The sequence below is a fragment of the Mobula birostris genome, chromosome 20 (genome assembly GCF_030028105.1).
Source record: "Mobula birostris isolate sMobBir1 chromosome 20, sMobBir1.hap1, whole genome shotgun sequence".
Taxonomy (NCBI): domain Eukaryota; kingdom Metazoa; phylum Chordata; class Chondrichthyes; order Myliobatiformes; family Myliobatidae; genus Mobula; species Mobula birostris.
This window is the reverse complement of record NC_092389.1, coordinates 11,736,148-11,753,799: the sequence shown is the minus strand read 5'-3', so window position 1 is coordinate 11,753,799 and position 17,652 is coordinate 11,736,148. Positions and strand designations below refer to the sequence as shown.

Genomic DNA, 17,652 nt, shown 5'->3' with positions numbered 1-17,652 from the left:
AAGCTGGTTTTTGGAGAACACCTATTCCCCCACATCTATCTGTGTAACCTGTTTCTTCGCCATATGTCCATCAACTACACCCCTCCCCAACCCGTTCACTCAACCAGCCAATCAGTATCAAAGGTTGCAGGGAGAAGACAACAGAATGGAGATGAGGGGAATAATAAATTGGTCATGATAGAATGGCAAAGCACACTCAATGGGCTGAATGGCCTAATTCTGCTCCTATGTTTTATGGTCAACCAGCATATGTTTCAAGGAGCATCTTAGGAAGAGGAGAGAAATGGAAGGGCGAATTGTTGGAAGACTGTCAGTGGACCATGGACAATGTTTGTATATTACATACAGCACAGAAACAGTCTCTTCAGCCCACCATGTTCAGGCTGAGCATCAAGAACCTATCTATATTGATCCCAGCTCCCTGCTTCAGTGATTCAAAGACAGATTCAGATACTTCTTAAATGTTGTGAGAGTGCCTACCTTCTCTACCCCTCTGGTAGCACATTCCAGATTAAAATGTTTGCAATGAAATCCATTTGCCCCAACTTAAAAATGCAACAATGCTTTATTTTGCTGGACAAGTGTTCTTTTTTTTAAGGTAATCACTAGAAGACACTGTTGGATTTTCTAACAGATCTGACCTGTTGGTTAATTCTGACAAGACTGTTTTCTCTTGATGATGAATAAAACTGCTTTCTTTTACTGCATGATCTGACCACAATTATTTACAATTACTTATCACCCTAAAAGATTCTCTAGCCCTTTACAGAACAGTTGTCCACCAAGATGTGACAGCGAGTCATAGGAAGGACATTAAATCAAATGACGGGCAGTAAGGTCAAAAAGGGCAGGTTTCAAGCAGTGTCTTGGGTCAGAGGGAGTACTGGAGATTAGGACCTTGCTGTCAACGGCTGACTGAATGACTGTGGCAGCAGGGTAGTGTAACCCTTTACAGCACCAGCAACTGGGGTTCAATTCTGTGTAAGGAGTTTGTAGGTTCTTCCCGTGGCTTCATGGGTTCCCTCTGAGTGGTTCCGTTTTCCTCGACATTACAAAGGCGCATTTTGTGGGCAAGCTATGTTGGCACCAGAACCATGAAACACTTTCAGGCTGCCCCCAGCACATCCTCACAGTGTTAGTTGTCGAGGAAACACAGCATTTCACTGTATATTTCAATATAAACATGACAAATAGCCCAATCTAACCTTTAGAATAAAATCAGGAAGCTCATGAGGCCAGCGATGGTGGAACGGATTGAGGTTTTGGGATTAGAGTTTACAATGCTAGGGAAGACAAAACTTGGAGCCTTCCAAGAAAAAAAATATTATGATCCAAAGTTCCGGGCCTTGCAGCTGTGTTCTAGTTCTGGTCACTCTATTTTGTTCCTACTTTTAGGCCATTTTTGAGTCGGGGCAGCCTGCGGACCATGAACGCTGAGCTGAACTATACTGAAATATGCCTTTTGGTTTTGCATCTTTATATTCTGTGTTTTCGCTCGTTTTTTTTGTTGCTATTTGCGCGATTTTTTTTGTGTGGGGGGTGGAGTTTGATGTTCATTTTTTTTCTTTGGGCAGGTTGGTTTCATGGCTCTTCTTGCTCCGTGACTGTCTGTGGGAAGGCGAATTTCAGGGTTGTACACTGCATACATGTTTTGATAATAAATCTGCTTTGAACTTCCGAGTTGGTGGGAATCGGTAAGCACTAAGGTTGATGTATTTGTAACTGAGGCACTCACTCATGCCTGTTAATAGCAACTATTCCTACCCTCTGCTACCCTCTCCTCTATTCTACCTCTGTGACCTCCTTCTGGCTGCAACATATCACACAGGTCCGAACCTGCATTGTCCTGTTCACCCATCGCTCTTGCACTTAATGGTTACATTGGCTACTAGCTAATGAAACTTGCTACTAGTTAATGAAGCTCACACTTCATTTGAAATCCCTCCAGTGGTTCATGGCTCCCCATCACTACAATCTCCTCTAACTCTCTAACTTAGAATACCTGGGCTCTAATAATGTGGGCTCGTCATTCCAGAATTTTAATGATCACGGAATCATACAGAATCCAAACAGAACACCCAGCTTGCTAAGTGCACACTGACCCTCGAACATCCATTTACCCTAATCCCATATTGTTCTTCACAAATTCCCATTAATTTTACCCCTTCCTCCACACTAGAATCCACCGTTCCCCTATACCCGAGGGACAATTTACAGTGTCCAATTAATCCGGCAGTCCACACATCCTTAGGATGTGGGAAGATATCAGAGCGCTCAAGGGAAACCCATATGGTCTCAGTTAGAACGTGCAAACTCCACAAACAACATCGGAGATGAGAAACGAACTGAACATACTGATGCAATACGAAGAAGGCATGCCAGTGGCTATACTTCTTTAGGAGTTTGTGAAGATTCAGTACGTCACCAATGACCCCAGCAAATTTCTACAGATGTACCCTGGAGAGCAATGTGACTGGTTGCAACACTGTCTGGAATAGATGCACCAATGCCCAGAATCAAAAAACAGTGCAGAGGATTGGAGACTTAGCCAGTTCCCTTAATGGCATTAACCTCCCCACCATCAAGGACCCTCACCATCCAGGACATGCCCTCTTCTCAACACTACCATTGGGGAGGAGGTTCAGGAAGGAGCCTGTGAACACACACTCAATGTTTTAGGAACTCTGTCTGATTTCGGAACAATCCATAAATCCATGAATACTAGCTCGCTCTCTTTTCTGCACAACTTACTTTCTACATTTCTTACTGTAACTTGCAGTAATTTTAATGAGTTGGACTGTACTGCTGTTACAAAATAACAAATTTCACGATATCACAATTTCATGAAGGCATACGGGGTACTGGCCTTCATCAATCATGGAAATGAATTTAGGAGCAGAGAGGTAATGTTGCAGCTATATAGGACCCTGGTCAGACCCACTTGGAGTACTGTGCTCATTTCTGGTCGGCTCACTACAGGAAGGACGTGGAAAACATAGAAAGGGTACAGAGGAGATTTACAAGGATGTTGCCTGGATTGGGGAGCATGCCCTATGAAAACAGGTTGAGTGAACTCGGTCTTTTCTCCTTGGAATGACAGAAGATGAGAGGTGACCTGATAGAGGTGTATAAGATGATGAGAGGCATTGATTGTGTGGATAGTCAGAAGCATTTTCCCAGGGCTGAAATGGTTGCCACAAGAGGGCACAGGTCTAAGGTGCTGGGGAGCAGGTACAGAGGAGATGTCAGGGGTAAGTTGTTTTTTTTTTACGCAGAGTGGTGAGTGTGTGGAATGGGCTGCCGGCAATGTTGGTGGAGGCGGATACGATAGGGTTTTTTAAGAGACTTTTAGATAGGTAAGCCTAGTAATTTCTAAGGGAGGGACATGTTCGGCACAACTCTGTGGGCCAAAGGGCCTGTATTGTGCTGTAGGTTTTCTATGTTTCTATCTCTCAGTGATAATAAACCTGATTCAGATTCTGGGGCTGTGAACCAGCAGCTCTATTAGCCAAACTGTTCCTCCCAGAATCCCTGCTCCTTCCCCACCCGTAGCAGTCATAATTTCAGCTACCAAGGCCCCAAGTTCCAGAATTCCTTCTTTAAATCTCGCCAACTTCTCTTTTAAGACTCCCCTCAAACCACTTTTGGTAATTTGCACTAATACCTCTTAATATGCTGTTGTCAAATTTCTTTAGGTATCTTTCTCGTGTCCTTGGGATCTTTAGCTATATTAAAACTGTTATACAAATATAAATATATAAAGCACAGTTGTATTTATGATGGAGTTTAGAAGCTTCCCACAGGGAAGGAAGAAATAAAGGAAATAGCTGGGAGAAAAGCCACTGAAAAATGGAATTTCTCTCCAAGTGCTTTGGCAGGCAAGATAAAATTACCACAGATTTAAATAAAATGGAACTAAGACTTTGGGGGGCAGAACTACCTACTCTTTCCTCGATTAATCTGAACATTAGGTTGGGCTGCTTAAAAAGAATGAAGTGTCAGGACAAAATTCATAAAGAGAGTTCTGATGAAGGGTCTTGGCGTGAAATGCCGACTCTTTATTCCTTTCTATACATGCTACCTGACTTACTGAGCTCCTCCAGCATTTTGTTTGTTACTCTGGATTTCCAGCATCTGCAGAAGCTCTTGAGCTTATCGATAAGGACAGCATGTTCCAATTGGTGGAACAGTTAAGAATTCAAAGGAAAAAGAGTTAGTGACTGGCAAAACAAATATGCAACAGAAAGAAAAAACAATGCAGAGTCCTGATGTGGAATTAACTGTCTAAAGCAAGGCTGAATCAGAATGACTCACTGTTTTCAAAAGAAATAGGATAGATAATGATGGAGAAATAAGTGTGGGGTTATTGATAAAAGACTGGTTGAATTGCTGGATTACAGAGGTAAAGGTACAATGGGCCAAATGGCTAACTTCAATTCTATGGTTCTAACTGAAGTAAAGAATCAACAGCTTTGTAGACTCAGTTACTTAGTTAGACAAGGAAACCATGGACTGCCAAAACACAAACTTTTCACAGTGCTAGAAGGATGAACAATGTTAGATGTGCCATGAGCAGCAATCTCTAATCCAAAAAAGTTGCTGAGGCAGTTATACCTCTGTGGGATAAGCCACAGAAACACAAAGAACATCAATAGTTCCTGGTTCATAAAGCTGCCCCCCCATCAGCTCATAAATACTACCAGTTGCTTCGGATTGTGTTTTTGCACTAATGGTTTGTTTTGCACAGCCGTTTTCTTCACTGCCTTGTTTAATTTATGTACAATATATAATTTATATTCTGTGTGTTGTCTGAAGCTGTGACTGTGATGCAGCTGCAAGGAAGTTTTTCTATTGTATCTGTACCTCACTGTACTTGTGCACATGACAATAAACTTGACAGCAGACAAAAAAAGTGGCTGGAGGAACTCAGCAGGTCAGGTGGGAACAATGGAAGGAAATGGATAGCTGATGTCTCAGGTCCAGACACTTCCTTCTGTAGATGCTACCTGACCTGCTGAGTTCCTCCAGCTGTTTCTGCGTTGCTGCTGATTCAAATATCTGCAGTCTTTTGTGTCTCTTCAATAGTCAATTGGCTCCAAAAGCAATCGTAAGTTGTCTGTATGATCAGTCCCTCAATTATAAAAGGGAATTATGCTCCAACAGTTTTTCCCCACACCTATTTGACCCTGGACTTAGGGGTGGTGGAACCTGCCTGGCCTACCACTTGGATGCTTATGGAAATCTGATGCGCTGTCCCGGCAACACAATTTACAAGGCAAAATCTTAGCTTTTCCCGTAGTGCAGGGAGCCTCCTCAGGGTGGAAAACCAATGCTTTCTTGCTGATTTTATAGTGTAAGAGCTACAACAGTTAAAAAGCAGGGAATCCTTCTGGAGCAGACCCACAGGGTGAGGCATCAGTTTGTGTGACAAGGAGCCTTGTGGCAAATTCTAGTAAAATAGCAACCTTTTCCCAGTGTGGCAGCCCTGAACTAGCCCATTAGTTGCTGACTAGGGGATAACAGATAATCCCTGGTACAGCAGTCGCATTCTTACAGGCTTCCTTGAGGCAGACACAAGCAATTTACATTCCATGGTAAATGAAACAGCCAACTGCATGTGCCCTGTGCATAACACAGCAGTCCTGAATGTTACTAAGTTTTACGTGCAGATTTTGATTTCACTGAGCAGCAAATCTTTGTCATTGCAAGTCAGTGACTTGCATCGCCTGCTAACTCTCACTGTGATTTGACCTTCCTTTATATTGTGTTCCTGGCAGCAATGTTACAATGGTAATGACACAATGCTGCAACACAGGATTGGCTGCAGGGTGGCTTCCCTGCTGCTGCTGCTGCTCTCAGTTGCTGTGTCAACCCTCACCCTCCCTTTCCAGCAGCAGGTTCCACCACTGCTCCCCCTCCCAGACCGCGTACAGCTCCAACCTAAAAGCAGCATCAGCCACAGATCCTGGCAGCTGTACATGGTTTTGACAAAACACCCTGCACTAGAGGGGTAACCCATGACCACTGCCTCACAAAATGGACGCGATGCATCAGGACACAGTAGAGCAGAAAAGTCTGGGCAAAGAAGGTGTGACAAGGACAAAAGAGACTGCAGATGTTAGAATCTGGAAATATAAATAGAATGCCAGAAGAACTCAAGTGGTCAAGCAAGCAACACACACAAAAAGCTGGAGGAACTCAGCAGGCCAGAGAGCATCTTCCGCAGGATGGAGGGTCTCAGCCCGAAACATCAACTGTACTCTTTTTCATGGATGCTGCCTAGCCTGCTAAGTTCCTCCAGCATTTTGTGTGTGGTGCTTGGATTTCCAGCATCTGCAGATTTTCCCTTGTTTAGTCAAGCAGGCATAAGATGTACGCCAACCTTTCGGCTGAAGAAAGAGGAATGATTACCTACACACAGCGGTGTGAGAGAGGGGTGGGACAGATGCTGGGAGATGTTAAATGGAACCAGTTGGAGAGGGGATAATGGAGAGATAGAACCAGGTGGGGTGGGGGGGGAGGGGATGGGAAGGGGGGTTGTGGGTTACTTGACATTGGAAAGTTCAATCTTCATACCATTTGGCTGTAAACTACCCAAGTACAACATGAGAAGTTGCTCTTCCAACTTGCAGTGGGCCTCCTTGAAGCAATAGAAAAGGTCAAGGATGGGCAGGTTGATGTGGGAGTGGGAAGAAGGTTAAAATGGCATGCATGTAGAAGCCGGAGATGTCTTTTGTAGGCAGAGCACAGGGCTCTGTGAGACAGTCACCTAGCTCATGTGTCACTTTTCTAGTCTACTGGAGGCAACATCATCAACACCAAATGCAGGAGGGCAGTTGGAGTAGATGCAGGTGAACCTCCACCTCAATTGGAAGGGGAAGCTTGGTCCCTGGATGGTGATGAGGGAGAATCACTGAGTTACGTCGAGAACTTTATTACATTAAGAAGTTTGCTGTTTTGTGTCAGCAGTACAGTGAAAGACAAAAAAAAATTAAAGCTCACAGTGGAGCTGGCAGAAATTGTAAAGGGTTTAAGGAGCATCTTGAAGGAGTGACATGGAGTGCCTTAGAACTCAGGCCCTTGGTACTGAAAAGCAAAGAAGACAAAGGTACTGCACAAGAAGCCAGAAATGGACAAGAGCAAATTTTTCTAAAAATTAAAGGGTTGGTCACTGAGCAATGAAGCTAATTTTACAATCATAACCAACAGCCGATGCAGATACACTTTGGGGCCATGAGCAACAGAATTCTGGTTGGCCACGGGTTTATGGTAGACAGAAACGCGGTGAGAAATGGTTGGAAGAGTCATCTGGAAGTAACAAAGGAACAAATGAGGACATCAGCAGCATTTGAGGTGAGACTCAATGACACATTTCACTGTTTGTTTTCATGTACGTGTGACAAATAAATCTAAATCTAAAGCATGGGTACGCCTGAGTGGTGCAGGGAGATAGAAGTAGGTCAACTACTGTGTGACTCAAAGGTCAGCGTGGGATCAAGGATAACACTGAGAATGTGTACAGTCTAATTCAGCCTCATAATTATCAGTCCTTCCATGCTTTCTTTATTTCAGATGAATATGATCCAAGGAGATAGTTGGTATCGCGGGGAAATCAGTCTCATATTCTGGAGCAGCAATACAAGTGCCCATTGCATCATTAATCTGGCTTCAAACAGACAGCTTATTTCAAAGTGCTCAAGTGATCAGAGTGTGCAGCCATGATACACACAGCTTCAAAGGCTTGCCAATTTACATTATAGCTTCACAAGGAAAGACGAAAGGAGAGGAATTTGTGACAAGTGCAATATACAACCCAATCAGAACTCACAAACTTTATACTTCACATTAAATAAAACAGATCTTCTGGACGCATGTGGATTGGTAATAAAGCACTAATGACTAGAAGGGTAGAGTTTTCACACACACAATCTGCATTACTGGGATCTCCCTGATCTTGTCCAGTGAAGCAAAAATAAACAGAACTGTGTGACCTGATTGAACAAGGCATCTTCCTTTCAGTCTTGTGAAGAGACTGAAGCTAGCCCCGATGATTTCATTGCCGATGCATGCTATAGCAATAGCTTAAGGGTGCGAGTGTGGGCGTTATTAGGTTTGGGCTATGGAACTATTCTGAAGACACTACTGACCTGCTTTTCTTTTTTCTATATTTCATAAGCTGGAGTCATTCAAAATCTATTGCCCTGATATTACCAGCTACCAAAACCCAATTCATCAATGTGCTCATTGACATGCAAGGAGCAATGTCCTGAATTTACACTTAAAGAGATGCTGTGAATACTTAGGTCAAATAGTGTGTGTAGGAACTAAGACAAAAATTGATGTTTCAGCTTACATGGTTTCTTAATTTTCATTCAGCCTTGCCACGGCAGAGGGGAAGAAACTGTTCTTAAAATGTTGAGTGTGGACTGTCTGGCTCCTGTACCACCTCCCTGATGCTAGCATGTCCAGGGTGATGGGGGTTACCAACATTGCTTTTATGGTCTAATCCTAATGATGTCTTCCCTTGCAGTCTAAAACAATTAAACTCCCAAAGCTCCTCCAATTCTGACCCCCTGATCATCCCCAAATTTAATCACCACCAGATTTCACGCCTTCAGTCAAGGAAAGCTCTGGAGATTCCCCATTAAACCTCTGTCTCTCCTTCCTCTTCCAAGATGCTCTTTACTGCAGATGCTGGAAATCTGAAATAACAACAAAAATTGCTGAAAACACTCAGGTCAGGCTGCATCTGTGGAAAGAGAAACAAAATTAACATTTCATATCAGGAATCATTGTCTATCAGAAACCTTAACCTTGTTTCTCCTTCCGTAGATGCTATCTGATCTGCTGAACGTTTCCAGCACCATTTGCTTTGATCATCCAACTTTACACTGTGTCTGTGGTGATGTCAACTTTTCTTTGCCAACGATTCTTTGAAATGCCTTGATCTGTTTTGCTCAATTTAAGGCCCTATATTAGTGGAAGTTCCTGCTGTTTTTAAAATACAATTACACACAGCAATCTCCAGTAGCTGTGAGTTGGATAGCAAAATCTACACTACAGTGAATGCACTCTTGAAGATCGGATTAAAGCAAATGAGTGGGAGGTGAAGGAAAAAGTCTCTACACAGGGTAAAATCCTCACAGTGACTCATGTAAATAAAAGCCCACTAATCACTGAGTGCTTAAAATTCTCAATAAAATTAATGATTGCAGATCTGGTACATTAGACAGCAAAAGAATTATTATAATTTGGGCAATTGCCTAGTATTATATATTGCTTGATAAGCACAATTATAGATTCCAATATATTCAATACTGTTTTGTAACCCGAATTGACAAAGCTTCCTTGTTGTGATAAAACAAACTGTGAAAAAAGCAATAATGATTTATACTGAAAATGATTTCAGGTAAGCTGGAAAAGAAGATTATGAAGGAGGTTTTTAGAGGGTAGAGATAACAAGCAGGAATTTAGGATGAGGTTTGTAGCTGCAGATTTTGCATCTGGTGCACTTGGGGGAAGAAGAGCGAGTAAGCTTTTGCAAGGGCTGGTACAGAAACAGACCCAGAAAGCCCATATCAACCAGCAAGTATCTATGTTAAACCCGTTTACCGGCACCTGGTCGGTAGCTTTTGGTGATTCAAGTACTCACCAAGATGCCACGTAAATGTCTGCCTCCAAAATCCACTCAGAGTGTTCCCTACTTCAACAACCCTCTAGGGAAAAAAATCCTCCTCACATCCCCTCCAAAACTCTTAACTTATAACCCTATGCAATCTGATTTTAGGCGCCTCTGCTAGGGGGAAAGATTTCCAATGATCTTTCTACTAATAATGGAGGATGGTTCAGAGGTAAACTAGGGCACCCTCAAAGTACAAAAATGGAACTGTTCTTCCCTTACTTGTTACAGGGGGAAAATTCAGCTGTAGTAACCAAGGTCAGTCATGGGTTAATCGTTAGAGAAAGAGAGATGTTGTGATTGTTTGGCTGTTGGAAGTGGAAGGAAAAGGGTGGGGTGTAAAAGCAACGTACTGAGTACAAGAACAATACCCAGGCAAGATGATGATTTGTAATATAATCCCGAACTAGTTCTTTCATGTTCTTCAAGGAACTCACGAATATCTCTGCTGATGATTCTTGTGAAACACTGCTTTGATGATCTGTAATTCTGTGCAGAATCTAGGATTTGCAAATAATTATACAGAATTCTACAATGTTTACAGTGCTCAGTTTTGAAATGAAGGTCCAAAAACAAGCCCAGTAGCAACAGTAGGGACCACAAGGTTTTACAATCTGCAGGGGTGAAGAATGGGCAGCTTTTGGGTTTTGACAGCTCTAATCCCTTTCTTTGAGCAATGCCATAGGATCTTTGATACCCAGCTGAATTGATTCAAACCAAAATGACAAAAGCTAAATTTTTAAACTGCACCTTAGCTTAGCTTCAACTATGTATTTAATTCCTCCTGTGGAATGAGTCCAATTCAAGTTAGACTAACTTGCATTTTTTAATTGGGCCATCGGTTAATTGGGGCAGCTCTTAAAGAACAAAGCCTAATCGAGAAAATGGCTGGGATTTCCTTTATTTATTTGGGACACTATGCTGCTTAATTGGGACAGGAGACTGTTGCCGAACAGCTTCTAACTAACGTCAGATGCATACACTTGTGTGGCCGTTAAGACGCTACTCCCCATTCACAATTCCTCACCCTTCTCTTCTCTCATTTTCCATTCCCCATTCTAGCTCCCCTCCCAACTCTTTTCTTCTCCTAACATGCCTGTCACCTCCATCTGCTGCCCCCTCCTTCCCTTTCTCCTATAGTCCATTTTCTGCTATCAGATTCCCCTCTTCTTCAGCCCTTTACCTCTTCCACCCATCACCTCCCTGCTTCTCACATCATCCCCTCAACTGGCTTCACCTATCACCTTCTAGCTTGTACGCCTTCCTTTTGAGTCCTGTTGAAGGGTCTCGGCCTGAAACAGCGACTCTTTATTGCTGTCCATAGATACCAGCTGACTTGCTGAGCTCCTCAGCATTTTGTGTATGTTGCTCCAAATACAATCACTGCCCTCGCTTGTATTTTTCTGGGGACAGGGTGAAATAGATGAGGCAGTGGTTCACACGTCCACACATAGAAACAAACAACCAGAAGGAATGAATCAGGATTGATGTGGGGTGACAACAATGTCTTTGGCATTAAAAAAGAAATTAGCTTGAGGTGCTGTATTTCTGAAAATTCAGACTAATAGGAGACCTAATAGATCCGTTCAGCTTATTATTTCCGAAAATAAGTGCTTTTTGAATAACTTGAGGTTCAGCTTCAATCAAATTGATTCACACTGAAGTGCTGCACCAACTCTTAAACACCATTAACTCAAGAACACTACTGGGGCCTGTGCACATTCAGTCTAGAATTTTTAATTGGTTTAATATCTTGTAGTAGGAATTTCTACTTACCATGATGTCATTTTAACTCATTGAAATGGAAACAAAAACTCATTTAACTGTTTTATCAGATACTGCCTGGCAACTGACAAACATTACAAGGTCTACAGCTGACACTGAGTGGAAATGACTGGTGGAAACTACCTTAGCAGCCCATCATAAATGCAAACAGTTTGGAATATAGAATGAGGGCGATGCTGCTGAATATCATTTCATTCATTTATGGGATAAGCTCTGTTGGCAAAGTCAGCAATTTTGTAACTCTAATTATCCTTGAGAAGTGGGCACAAGCTCCCAGTGCTGTTGAGCAGGGAGTTGGAGGATCCGAGTCCAGTGATACATTTTCAAATGCAGGATGGGAGGGAGGGTTTGTGTGCATCTAGGAGATGGACCTGCAGATGATGGCATTCCTATCTGCAAGCTGACCTTGACCTACTAGGCAGCAAAAGTCATGCATCTGAGAGGTGTCTTCAAAGACGCAGTTGCTATCAAATTTGAGGATTCTGCAAACAATGCATCAAGTTGCCCTAAAACTCTGGAAGGGGAACAAATGGGTGAGCAGTTAACTCATCAATATGGAATATGGTTTCTTTAAAGAGAGAATTGGGGAACACTAATTACTTTAAGGCACAAGAAGAATCTAAAATAGTGTGAGAAGACCAGAATGAGAAGAAGTAACTTAAATCACTAAAGTATAGCAACTTAAGTTTAACTATCAGGTAGTATTGGGGTTCATTTCCTCATATGTGAAATACAAAGCAGTGTTGGTGGTGGAGAGAGGTGGTAGGGGAAAAGATTGTTGAACTTGTGTAAAACCACACATACAGGAACAGAGCACAGTAGCGTAGCCATTAGTGCAACGCATTACAGCACCAATTGTAAGATCGGGGTTCAATTCTCGCCACTATCTGTAAGGAGTTTGTATGTTCTCCCCATGACTGTGTAGATTTCCTTCAGGTACTACAGTTTCCTCCCACATTCTAAAGAGGTACAGTTAGTGAGCTGTGGGTATGCTTTGCTGGCACTGGAAGTGTAATGACACCAGGCTACCCAGCACAATCCTCTTTGATTTGATACAAGCAATACATTTCACTGTATGTTTCAGTGCACGTGACAAATGAAGCTAATCTCTAATCTCGTCCAGCTTCCATCTCCATTTACAAAAGGTTGAAACATACAAGAATGTGCAGAAAGGATTTACAAGTGCACTACTACAAGTTGAAAGGATATTATAGGCAGGAAATATTGAACAAGCAATTTAACTTTTTCCTTGAAAAAAGAGAAAAACACACCAGATAAAGATGCTTTTAATTTGGGAAGTGGTTGTATAGGACAGATGTAAGGAAACCAACACCTGCAGATGAGTTCACAAATGTGCAGAACTAAAATAGGGCAAAACTCCAATAGTTCACTATCTGAATGTTGGGAAATCTTAATGGCTCAGCATTTAACTGAGCAGGCCCCCTGACACTCATTTTCCCTTTAAACACTTCAGGGCTCTGTTGCCCACTCTCCCTTTAAATTTACTGCCCACCTCTATTCCTCATTTTCACTTCAAATCCATTGGAACCTTATTTCAGGTGCAAGTCTGGAGGTAGAAAGTTCAAAGACTAAAGTCGGTGAGCCCAGAGGTGTCAAGTCTGAGAGTCTGCGCCAAGGACTGGAGATTGGAGGCCAGATGGCTAAGAGTTCAAAACCAAGGAATGGATGTGTAGAGGCATCCTGCTCTGGGGGGGGGGTGTGTGTGTGTGTGTGTGTGTGTGTGTGTGTGTGTGCATGTGTGTGTGTCTTGTTTTGTTCTGCTGAGCCTGTTGGCTATGCTACGTTGGTGCCAGAATGTATGGTGACATTTGCAGGCTACCCCCATCACACCGTCTTGACTGTTAATGCAATTGATGCATTTCGATGTACATGAAATAGATAAATCTGAATCTTAAGTCCCAGAGATGCCAACTGATCAGAGTTTCACTATAGCTGGCAACAGATGGAGAAAATATCTTCTTTTCTAAATTTGGTGAGAATGAGGGGCCAGAAGTTCTAGCACACCTTCAGTAAAGCAATGACAGTTTTAATTTTTGACCCCCTGCCCAAGGCTTCATGAGCGCTGTTCCAAATCTGCATCAAAGACAGACAGTCGCTTCAGGCCCAATGCATTATGAGTCGAGAAGAGTTTGGGTGAAGAGCGTCGTAGAGTGATGGTCAAAGAGAAATCAAAATCAGATGGATGGTATGGGACAGCAGCAGATCAGGAGGACAATTAGGGTTTGCATTCAGCTGACACCGGGATTGGGAGAGATGAAGGGGTTCGGTGCATGCTCAATGGGACTTCCCAGAACACCAGTAAATGAGGATTCACAAACTTCTTGATAGCTGCACCTAAAACAACACGGTCCATATCCCTCTCACAATGATCCCACACTGATGCAGAAGTCATGACACAAGGGTGATTTGAGCCTCAAAATACCGGGATGAATTTCCTGAAGTGTGGGAAACGGTTAGTCATTGTGCTTCACTCTGGAGTAACAGAAATCAATTTTTAATTTCATAATGCTGAAAAAAACTGCTCTCTGGAACTGAATTTCTCAGCAGTGGAACTCATACACGTAGAATGGCTGAAGCACTGGCCCATCTGAGGACAGTGCTGACGCACACCAAAAGGAGAGAGAACGCAAGGGCAAGTTGGGAAGAGCTAATTAGAATGAGAGAAAGATTTTGTGAAGTAATACCACTGGCAAAGAGCAGCTGTGCTGATTGGCCTATCAGTCAAAATAATCTGATGTATTGCTAAAGGATTCCACATTTGTTTCACTTGACCTGTGACTGGGGGTGTAATTGTCAGTATTGCTGCATCACAGCTCCTGAAATTTTGGGTGTCATCTGTGTGGAGTCCGCATGTGCTCTCTGTGACCCCTATGGATTTCCTGGGGCGCTTCGGTTCCCACCCATATCCCAAAGACATACTGTAAGTTACTACTTAAGGGAGGTTAATGACAAAAAGAATCAAAGGTGAGTTGGTGGACAATGTGTGAAAGAGAACAAGTTGCAGGGATACAAGGTAACAAGGAAGGACAAAAAGATTTAATGGGATTGTTACCTTGAAGAACAGCATGAAGATGGACTGTATGGCCTCCATCTACAATGTGATACGTTACTGCATACATCCCAGAATTATTGCTACTGAAGTAATGATACTTCCTATTCTTGAAGTGTGGAGCAGAAATCTTGCCCATAACCACAACTCCTATGTGGTAGCAGCCAGTCATTTTGAATGTTCTGGTAGTATTTCAGATTTTATTTGGATACAGAAAGCTCTCTGTGGTAAACAGAACTCCACTACCTTAAGGGGAGAGGGCATTTACTTCATAGCATAGATCTCCCACCAGTTCAGGTTCATCTTGCAGCCTTGAACTTTTTCTACAACTATACATGCTATACAAAGAGTGTTTGGGTTAATCCTGTGGCCTGTGCAGATTTGCTTAAGGATTAAGCAGTATGCGTACGGGCACAATCTGGTGTTTCACGCTGCTGTCCATACTTCAAAATCAATCAGTCGGACCCTCACTCCCATGGCAGGTCCAAGCAAAGGATGTTGTTGGGATCTGACAACCCGAGTTATAGGGAAAGAATGAATAACTCAGGACTTAATTCCCTCGAGCGTAGGAGAGTAAAGAGAGATCTGTTTGAGGTATATAAAAGTATGAGGGGTATAGATAGAGGTTGTTTCCCCCCATGAGGTTGGGTCATGGGTTAACAGTGAAAGGTGAAATATTTAAGGAGAGCATGAGGAGGAATTCCACTCAGAGGGTGGTGAAAGTGTGGAATGAGCTGCAAACGCAAGTGGGGGACACTGGATTGATATCAACATTTAAGAGAAATTTGGATAGGTACATGGATGGATGAGATATGGAAGCCTATGATCCCAGTGCAGGTCGATGGGACATGACAAATTAATGTTTTGGCACTGACTAGATGGCTGAATGGCCTTTTTCTGTGCTGTACTGTTCTATAACAAAAACCCAGAGGTCTAACTCAACAAGCTGGTGAACAGGCAGGATCATGGTCCTTTGCCTGAGGATTCAGTAACTGGGTTGGGGTGGGGGAAGCACATATTTCAGTTGATTGGCAAATATTAGAGAGAAATAAATACTTTACCCCAAAAGTGGCGGCATCTGGAACTCTTTAACAGAGGAAGCATAAACCTTCATGAGTTTAAAAGCACCCCCGGACGGGAACAGAGCACTGTGACCTGCTAAAATGAGGATTAACCAAAACTGCTTCTTTATTGGCTGACACAGATGTGATCAGCTAAGTGGCTGCCTTTGTTGAGCCTTGTTAAATACATGGAAGATTTTCACTGCTCCACAGAGGTAATTTTGTCTACAAACTGCAAAGTCCCTTTCCAGACCAATTCTTTAGTGATGGAAAAACCTACGCCCCCTCCATCTTTTGGGCTCTTCATTCATGTCCTGCTTACACAGGCCCAGGCAGTGCAGGTTGAAGTGAAGCAACGAACACAGAATCGAATTTCCTGTGGTATCAGCAGGATCCTTTTCCACTGGGGTTGGGTTATTTGGAAGTAATTCAAGGAATTGTGTGGCAATAACTGGGCTTAACAACAGCTCTGAATGGATTCACGTGTTCGAGCACATTTAGTTTTCAAAGCAGGAAAATGGAAAGTGAATTTATTCCCTTTTCACTCAATTATGATGTGAATTCAGGTAGCTACTTTATATGAGCTGATCTGTTATTACAGCACTAAAGCAAGAGCAGAGGTTGTCAGTTCCAATCTAATGTAAAAGCACAACCTTTGAAAATTTATGTGGTGACCAAAAAGCCCTTACACACACACACACACACACACACAGGTCTTGTTCTGGCTCAGAGGATCAAGCAGCTTTCTGAAAAGATGATCTCAATGATGAGTAATGAAGCCAATCATCAGACTAAGGCAGAGTCCCTCAGAGGGGAAGGATCACTGTGTAAGTCAGAATTGACGCGCTCGAGACAAAGACTAGTCAATGAGAAACCCCGATGACTGAGAGCAGGAGGTGCCGGGAATGGGGAAGTGTAAGTACCTCAATTCCCTAAAGCATTGAACAGTACAGCACAGTAAAGGTGAATAATGATAGAGAGCAGGAGGGTGGAAATGAAATGTGGAGAATGGGTAAGTGTGAGAATCTAGATCCCACAAAACATAAGGCAGTTCAGCAGTTGTGCTGACCTTTTAACTTACTCCAAGAGCTTTCACTTCCCTCCCGTGTAGGACTCCATTTTGCCCATTAGGTTCATCATGCCCATCATTTCCATCTGATCACTTTGTCCTGAAATCCCATTTATACAAGAAAATCTGCAGAAGCTGGAGATTTATCTTTCTATTCTCCTTTCTCCTGTTGTCCACTCTCCTCTCCTATCAGATTCTTTCCCACCCACCTGGCTTCACCTATCATCTTCCAGCTGGCCTCCTTCCCCTCCCCGTTTAATTCAGGCGTCTTCCCCCCCCCCCCCCCCACAACCCCCAGACCTGATGAAAGATCTCGGCCCAAAACCTCGACTGTTTACTCTTTTCCATGGATGTTACCTGACCTGCTGAGTTCCTTCAGCATTGTGTGTAATCCCATTTATACTACCTTCATCACTGCCCTTTCCAGGTCAATGTACAATACAAATCTGTTCAACTTCCCTCCCTCGTCCCAGGCCAAACTGGAGTGAACAGATACACACACCCTGGCAGTAGAGTTCAGATATTTTCTGATTGCATCCCCTACCCTCTGCCTGATGAATGTGGCTGCTTCCCACCAAGAGCCAGATTCAAAACCAGCGGCGATATCATTTATATTATTGCCAGAATGTTGCCAGCTTGTGTACCATTTCGATGTACTTACGTTTTTAAATTATGTGTATGGATGGCATGCACAGCAATGGTTTTCAATGTATCTTGGTGCATGTGACAAGAAAAAAAAACTAATTTCCAATTTGAAAGCCCAGAGGCGTAAAATTTACAGGCAGGCTTAAAAGTTGCAGGGTCCCATCCCACCATGAGTCATTACGGGTGAACTTGATAAAGCTGACATTTGAATAAGTTATTTAAAAGCCCGAGGGGCATTAAGATACTGGGATGTGAACAAAATTAACAGCAGCGGAAGAACAACATTATTGGTGAGATAATTTTCTCCCCACACAAATCTGTAATCTACAGCTCTATTCCTGCA

General features: G+C 42.9%; 1 protein-coding gene across 7 annotated transcripts in view; it reads right to left on the bottom strand.

The window, feature by feature from the left end:
- Window positions 1-17,652, bottom strand: part of nectin1b (nectin cell adhesion molecule 1b) — a 548,976-nt gene that overhangs the window by 318,193 nt on the left and 213,131 nt on the right. Inside the window, exon 6 of one of the 7 annotated variants that reach the window (XM_072238133.1) lies at window positions 8,643-8,702. The exons of the other annotated variants lie outside the window; for them this stretch is intronic. Within the exon in view, the coding sequence (XP_072094234.1) occupies window positions 8,683-8,702 (20 nt within the window). The 3' untranslated portion in view covers window positions 8,643-8,682. Of the gene's footprint in view, window positions 1-8,642; window positions 8,703-17,652 lie in introns of those variants that run through there. 7 annotated transcript variants of the gene reach the window in all.